Source organism: Nicrophorus vespilloides, unplaced genomic scaffold (assembly GCF_001412225.1).
Source record: "Nicrophorus vespilloides isolate i.1.1-1 unplaced genomic scaffold, Nicve_v1.0, whole genome shotgun sequence".
Taxonomy (NCBI): domain Eukaryota; kingdom Metazoa; phylum Arthropoda; class Insecta; order Coleoptera; family Silphidae; genus Nicrophorus; species Nicrophorus vespilloides.
In genome coordinates, this window is record NW_017097172.1 from 1 (window position 1) to 8,561 (window position 8,561).

Consider the following 8,561-nt stretch of genomic DNA (forward strand, 5'->3'; position numbering starts at 1 on the left):
TCTTGTGTTTATTTATGTACACGAGCGCTATCGTGTTACATTATGTAAGCGAATTGCTCTTAATATAATATACATTATAAATTTTATTAATAACCGTTTTTTTAACTATTTTGTATATTTAATAGTCTAGCAGAAAAATCTCGGTCGATAGCACTTTGGTCCAAATGGAGGCCAATAAATGTGTTTATATAATAGTTCTTTGTCTAATTATATATGTTTATTTAGAAAATTATATCGGTATAAACTATATCAAAACACTAGATTAATAGTTTACGTTAAATCAGATAATAAATAAGTTTAAGATAACTTTTCAAGGGTCTAATATATAATATTTATCTTAATTGGGTAGTTTAGAATTACCAAAACTGTATAGTACTTAAAACAAGTTTGTTAATGGATGTATGCTTAAAATTATACATAAAGTAAACTATTAATAATAATTATTACATAGTAGTTTTAGTCCTGAACTAAAAATAAACTAAATACATACAAATAATATTAAATACAAAATAGAAAAAAAAATTACTTGCTTCATTAAAATTTAGTTTATTTCAAACCTGACTATAACCCTACAGATCGATGCCGTACTATATGAGGTATTGCTATACCTAATTTTCAGGATTTTGTTGAATTATAAATATACGTAGAAAGATGAAGTATACTATGTCAATGTAAAAAAAAGTAAATGCAATACAGCATGTGAGGTACAGCCAATACCCAGGATTGGTAAGAACCGCACGAATCAAGGATTTTATAACCGCACAAAAAGGGTGCGAGTGACGATGAGAAGAAAAGTCCCGGATTGCGCGCCTGCTACATCAATTTTAAAACTTGTGTACACATATTATGTGTATTTTTGAATTTGTTTCACTATACGAGTATTTCACTATACGAGTAAGAATACGGAAATTTGAGAACAGATTAAACTCGTTAAACGAGGTTCCACTGTAGTTTGTTTTGAAACTTTAAAACCGGACTATTTAAAACCATACAATGAATCGTAATTATTTAGAATTTGAATGTTAAATTGTTTTTAGAATGTATTCCATAATTAATATTTTGCTCAAATAAAATAAAAATGGTCAACTTAACTTAGTTACTACTTTTTATTTATTTAATACAATGCATGAATAAACTTTGGTTAAAACTTGTCAAATATAACATTATCACATCGCTAAAAATTTTATAAATTTTATTTAAAACAAAGCATTCAAAATGTCAAAATTACTTAATAGTTTAAGTGTGAAAATTAATTAAACGACGCTCTTAATATATAAATTCGCATATCAGATTGTGTTACTTTACTGCATTGCGGTTATCTTATAGAATAATGTATTTAAATTAGTTAAGTGCTGGTAATGTATGTTCAACCATGATAACCTTTTATGAGAGTTCACTCGATATAGTGAGTATATATAGATATATAGACTGGGCAATGTTTCTTTCTATTTCCGAGAGATTATGCTTTATATTATATGCAATTATTGCAACAATTATTAATTACATACTATTTATAAACAAAACAAAAAATATATTGCAACGTACTGTTTACAAAGATTTTTACTTTTATTACTTCAATATTAATCTACAAATAACATATTACGTATCAACAAAATAATATAAATTTATAGTAAACTCTGAAAATAACTTACATTACATACAATATATTAATAAAAATAATTAATAAACTGGCCAAATGGCTATCAACCGATGTAAAATACAATGTCAGTGAGAAAAAAAAGCAGCCAGGAGAGTTTCATTCAAGGGACATTAGGTATTGGAAAGGGGTTAATTTCGGTTGGATATTCTCGAGGAATACAGAATCCAGAGAGCGAGACGATATTGGATATTTCGATTTAAATTTTACGGAGAGCGAAAAGAACTATTTTGGTTTTGGAGTAAAGCAGATTATTTCGGTGAGGATGCGAAGGACAGAGCGTTCGCATATGGTCAGGTTTTTTAGAATAGAATTTCGCCATTGGGAAAGTAGAGGACCATAATCAAAGATTGGACGGCAAATAGATTTTTAAGTGGATGTTTGACACTGTATGGATGTTTCGGAGCTACGGAAGGTTGAGGACTTGAGAAATGGTGGGATCTGGATTTAAGTTTGGACTTGAGTTGTTTGGAATGGAAATTGACGTTGAGTTTTGGATCAAGAAGGCTTAATGTAACATGGGTATACGAGTTGGATATGCAATGATAGGGAACAAGGAATTTTTTCTTGGATGGGATTATTTTAAGGCACCATTTTTTTAATATTAATATAATTGAGGATAGGAGGTTTTAAAGATGAAGTATAGAGGATTAAAGGGACGAGACGTGGGAAAGCAATGCAAATGTTTCTAATATATTGTAATTGATCTTTCAACAATCATATTTTTCAGTATATAAAGAAGTTACGAAGAATAGTCTAGACTCTAGAACAATGTTTTTCAAACTTTTTGGCCCGAGTCCCCCTTTTGCACGCAAAACAAATTAAAAGGACCCAAAAAATAGGTATGTATAGAAAAACATACCGTCCAGACGGCCACTGCGACCCCCACTTTGAGAATCACTGGTCTAGAGAAGAAAATGACTATTTTTGTTATGTACATGTACACTAGTTTTAAATCATTATTTATTTTTATAGCAAACATAAATATGTTAGTAAAATTACTGGATAATTTGTAAAATATATTTAATAGTCAAAACTATAAAAAAAGATAAAATAAGGTTAGACAAATTCTAAATAAGAAAATTGAGGTCAAAATAATATTTATTATAACTAAGACACATAGTTAATAAATATAAAATATAGTCATATTAATGAAAACTGTTTCAAAGGATAATTTACCATAGGACTTTGTACATTTTATATAGAGATTTATTTAATTTATTAAATATCAATACTAATATTTATATATAAACTTATATACTAACTTCAAAATTAAAAATGAATACAAAACCCATTTAATTCCGTAGAACAATTATAATTATAATATTTCTTGCAACAGCTAAAATACAAAATAAAATATTCAATAGAATAATAAATATAAAAATTAAACTGCAAAGAGCTATTAACAATTATATTAAATTAAAATACATAAAACCGTATTTAAAAAATATATTCAGTAAAAAATATCTGATATTTTTCAATGATTTTGAATGTTAAAATTGGTATAAATAATCTGATTGAAACTTTTGAAGTGTCCTTTGGAATTTTGAAAACATATTAAAAGCGAGCCTTTACTTTACACATTGTATATGACATTTATTTTCGTATTATACATTATAATTGGAAATATGTTTATTATAAAATATTAATAAATACACGGGTTTAAGGGAAGTTATAATTGCCTCTGATAAATACTCCATAATTGGGTTGCTGAGTACCCCAAGGTCCACCAAAGTGACGGCTGTATTCGCCGGCCAAACCAATTGTTCCTCTACCATCATTTGTACGCAAAAAGTTATACTGACCGGCAGCTTGTAAATCGGTTCCATAATTTTGCGTATGTTGACCTGCCAGTTTAAAGGCACTATCTGAAAATTTTCAATAAAAACAGATTTTTATATAATTGATATTGTATTAAATTACTGTACTTACCAGTTCTCTTATCCAAGTAGTCAAGTTGTTGACCGACTGTCATTTGATTTTGTGGATTAGTAGATGTGAACGAAGTTAAATCTACCTTACGATTTTTATCATTAATAAGCTCTTGCGTTCTCTGCACATGACTACCGTCGCTTCCAGTTCCTATTGATATTTGTCTAAAAAAATATTACATATATGATAAAGTAATATTGTAAAAAATAAAACTTAGATGTTAAATTATATTATTATATAATTCCTTTACCTTCTTTGTCTGTGAAGATGATTGTTACGATACAAATAAAACTCATCGCCATTACTGTTGTAAAATGGTTCAGGCGATTCTAAATATAATGCAATTCCCATGCTCATACAAAGAGCGAATACAATGAGTAGTTTGAACATATTTGACTTTTAAGATGCTGGTAGATTCACAAGACGAGTGATAAAATTTCAATATTTGCGTCTGGTTTTATACGAGTGGTTTTTATTCGAAAAATTGGGGAAATACAGATGAAATTAGATCCCATGTACTCTGGGATATACCCAAGTTGATAAAGAAAGCCATGATAATATGAAAATTTTACGCTGATAAAGTAATGTTGTTATTTTCTCGTACTTGTTATGATATTTTTTTACGTAAAAATATATAAAATGAATATCGGTTGCAATATGTTAAATCTATTAATTATTTTTATATGTAAATACATTTCAGGAAATAAATTATAAACTGAATTATTTACAATATATTGAAGGATTTTACTACACCTATTATATGAATTAGATATATATATATGACTTATTTTTATGTCTTATTTAAAACTATATTAATTCTAAGAAATTATAAATATTAATGTAATTTCATTTTTTTTTCAACTTTAGAATTATTCTTGAAAATATTTAAATTTGAAAATAATATAGGAAATAAAAAATTTACTAATAATAATTTATTGGTTAGATTCAAAATGCACATAAATTGTGAAATATAAATAATAATTCTGTATAATATACTTGTATATGTATATGTATAATACATCATTTAAATTACAATTTTATTTTGGGGCAACATTAAACTCAATTAAATATCTTTATTTTTGTTTAAAAATAAATGCACATAGTAATTTATTCAAAAAAAAATTACAATAATATAATATTCAAAGTAGACCGACCTTACATACAGGAAATGATTATTAAAAACGAAAAAGAGTTTAAGCGTTTTTTTTCTAGAGGGTGCGTATCTCCGGAACCAGAAGAGATTAAGAAAATTTACGGCCGACCTACCCCCGGTTTTTTTTTGTCAGGCGAAACATTTTCATAAATTAATTAACATACAGAAAATATTTACTGAGTTAAGTTTTTTTTAGTACATTTCAATATTTACAAAATAGTTTAATACCTTTATATTAAGAAATTTAAACATAATTGAAAGATGAAAGTGAAGTTATGTCATAAGTGCTTGTTTCTAATATTGTAAAAAAATATTTTTTGTTTTTTAAGAAAAATATGTAACCTACTATGACCGGTTAATTTCGAAAAGACTTGTCAGTATTCATTTAAAATGAAACAATCAATACAAAAACAAAACAGATTGAGCTTCCTTATGATTTATGAAACAAATATTCTTTATTGAGTTATAAGATCGAGTTTCAAGTACTGTACATTGCTCAGTTTCGGATGACATAAAAAAGGTTTCAAACGCGGAAAAATCGAATTGTGTTAAGTAATATATTATGAAAATAATATAAAAACTGAAAAATATAACATGTTTTATTGCTAAGTCCAAACAAAGAAAACGCAAAAATATCTTTATATCTCAGGGGTGACTAATAGCCGAATGGTTAAGTTGCCTTACCCACGTGCCAGTGGTCACAGGTTGTGGCTGTCAAATAAATACTAAAGAACGTAGCGTTTTCAAACTTAAGCGTCATAAGCTTGATTCTTTCAATCATAGTAGTTTTTTCCAAACAAAAACTGTAAGGTTTGGTACTTCTGGGACTGCCCTCGTAGGTATACATGGAATATCGGTACCTTTATTGTCAAAATATGATCTACGATATAACCGTTCACATTTCTATCTTAATTATCAAATTGGTTGCATTAAAAAAAAATAATCACTAGTTATTTATTATGTTCATTAAGAGGAGCAAGTCGAGTTTTCACGGTTTTGAGAATTCAACCACGTACAATTTAATTAATAATTTGTTCCCATTTCCTGTATCTATAGAAGTCTGAGAAACTGCATGAAGCAGACCTAATCCACAGCATGCAAATTATTACTATTCATCTTCAGTTGCCTTCATTTAACTGGAAGTAATTATCCGCTTGATAGCTTCTCATCGGTATTTTATGAATACCTGCGTTTCGAGAGTTTTGCTCATGAGTAATATTTAGTACTCTCTTGCAGTTGAAATGAAATAATTAACATAGAATATATAAATAGACAATTTTTATTGGGCACAACTTTAAAGGGTGGTTGAGTATAGAATTGTAAATAAAATAAATTAGTAGTTAGAACCTCGCTTAACGAGCATAATCCGTCCCAGATTCTTAATGCGAATTTTCGTTTCATGCAAAAAAAAACTCAAGAAACCTGGATCCGAATTCGATTTGCAGAAAAAAAATCGAAATTATTAGTTTATTATTTATGATACATACCTAATTATTTTTCATTATCTTTTTATTCTTTTACAACTGTCATTTTTGCAAGGGTTAATAAACATTATTTTACAAAAAAATCACACATAATATGTCTGAACACAATTCGGGAATTATTTTTTCCTCGTCACTCGTTATGCGAAAAATCGCTCGTCATTTTTATTACAATTTGTTTTGCTCGTTAAGAGAATTACTGTATATGTGCGGTGCTCGTTAGTGAGTACAATAAAGATGAAGACAAAAATTAACATATACCAAATACAGTGGAACCTCGCTTAACGTTCCAAAATTTCCCTCATAAACTAATGTAATATACGATAATGCGTTAAATTTTGCGAGTCATTTTTATTACAATTTATTTATAAACGAGGTTCCACAGTATACGATAAAGTATTTTTATTAATGTTATGTGATAATAATATTCTGTATTAATATTCGATCCATAACCATAGGCAATTGTATTATTAACCAAATTAATGTACATACTGATAATATAAATTACATTAATTAAATACTACATCAATTAAACAATAATAATTTAATATTATATAATAATCATAAACATATGAATAATTTAAATTATATTAGCGCACTTATATAAGAAGTAATCCACACTTACAAATTTATTTGGAAACTATCTCCAAGTGTGTAGCTATCTCCAAATGTTAAATTCATTTCAAAATAATTATAATAAGGGTGGGAGACCATTTTTTTTAATAAGGATAATTAGAATAATTTCATTCAATTTTATTGATAATATTATATAAGTATTTTGATACAAGTTAGGGATATTGTAGGAATTTTAGATTATTTTATAAATCCGTATATATTTAACTGCTTTACCTTCTAAACACGGAAGATATTTCTAAAACTAACAATACTACGATTGCAATATTCGCTGGTCATACAGCAGCAGTAGCACCTGAATATCTACAGGAAAATATAGAAAATCTACAGGAAAATGTGTAAATCACATTCATGCTAAAGAAAGACACTTGCCTAACTGTAAGACTTAATGGACAAGATCTGCCCAAAGGAACAAAAGTCAAATATCTAGCCATGTGTCTCGACAGAAGACTCACCTGGAAAGATCACATTCAGGCTAAGAGGGAGCAATTAGAAATAAAGTTTAGAAAACTCTACTTCCTTCTAGAGAAAAGGTCTAAATTATCAGTGGAAAATAAATTACTTATATACCTTTGTATATTACTTATATACCTTTGTATACTGAAACCAGTATGGACGTATGGTATCCAATTGTGGGGTGCGGCCAGTAAATCGAACATATTAGACAAAGGTTCCAATGCCAATGCCTAAGAAATATTATTAAGACTACATGGTTCGTCAGGAATATACAAATACACGAAAATCTTCACATAGATATGGTCGAGGATACAATACCAACATTTAGTAGTACATACCAAGATAGACTCGACAATAGTGAAACAATAAACAGGCTGAAGCGTTGCAAACCACCAGATTTGGTATATAGATTTAAGTAATTATTAATGTTCAAAATCATCATAATGGCAACTATCCACCGGGAAAGATTACCTACCTAATGTCAACCGCGATCTTAAATTTACTCAATGTTCACATTGATAAACAGATTGTGAATAAAATGATTACGACATAAAAAAAGTATATTTAATGCTGTTAATAAATTGAATTTATTTATTTATTAAATATAATTTTAAAAAATATGAAGCCAAGTTTTAGGTCGATAGCCCTAATAGGTTGCATTGTAACTAATAAATATTATTATTATTGTTTTTTGAAAAATTATTCCTTTTATTATATCTCATAATTTAACTTTTTTATTAACAATGTCTAAATTTATGCGTATATGAATAATAATTATTTTATCATAATAATAACTTTTTAAATATAACTATTTTAACTGCTATTATATGGTATTCCTAATTTATAGTAATTATTTTATTATTATTTTTACATTTGAAATACAATAAGTTTGAATACGACTTTCCCATATATTTTATAAACGTGCAGATGCAAATTAATAATACCTAATCAAGCGGACACGTGAATATTATACCCATTGGAAATCCAAACTGTTTTCGCTTTCCCGAATGCAAAACTAACCTCTTTTTTTATCAGTCTACGTTTTACAACGCGCTCGTAAATAAAGGAAATTAAAAAAATTCGCCGCCGCAGCACACTGTATATTTTTTTTATGTATTTCTTTGGGGCTAACCCCAATAAATTCGATTTGTAATTGGATTTTTGTGTCTACTCTGTAGAAAGAGGAAAGGGAAACAATCACTGTGAATGGAATTTCTTTCAAGCGAAAAATAAATCGAGTGGTGCTAGG

General features: G+C 27.8%; 1 protein-coding gene across 1 annotated transcript; it reads right to left on the reverse strand.

Annotated features, from left to right (window-relative positions):
- Positions 1-3,206: 3,206 nt before the first annotated feature.
- Positions 3,207-4,021, reverse strand: LOC108559235. The gene is made up of 3 exons (XM_017916446.1): positions 3,840-4,021; positions 3,590-3,753; positions 3,207-3,525 (listed from the first exon to the last, which is right to left on the reverse strand). Exons 1-3 carry the CDS (start codon positions 3,977-3,979, stop codon positions 3,320-3,322), a joined length of 510 nt encoding a protein of 169 aa, XP_017771935.1. The 5' UTR covers positions 3,980-4,021; the 3' UTR covers positions 3,207-3,319.
- Between the last annotated feature and the right edge of the window lie 4,540 nt (positions 4,022-8,561).

Bases quoted from the DNA above. Each gene is read 5' to 3' on its own strand.
- LOC108559235 (XM_017916446.1), bottom strand. From the start codon at position 3,979: ATGTTCAAACTACTCATTGTATTCGCTCTTTGTATGAGCATGGGAATT. The intron at 3,754-3,839 runs GTAAAGGAATTA...ATATTTTTTTAG, and splicing joins CATCTTCACAGACAAAGAAG to ACAAATATCAATAGGAACTG. The intron at 3,526-3,589 runs GTAAGTACAGTA...GAAAATTTTCAG, and splicing joins CTACTTGGATAAGAGAACTG to ATAGTGCCTTTAAACTGGCA.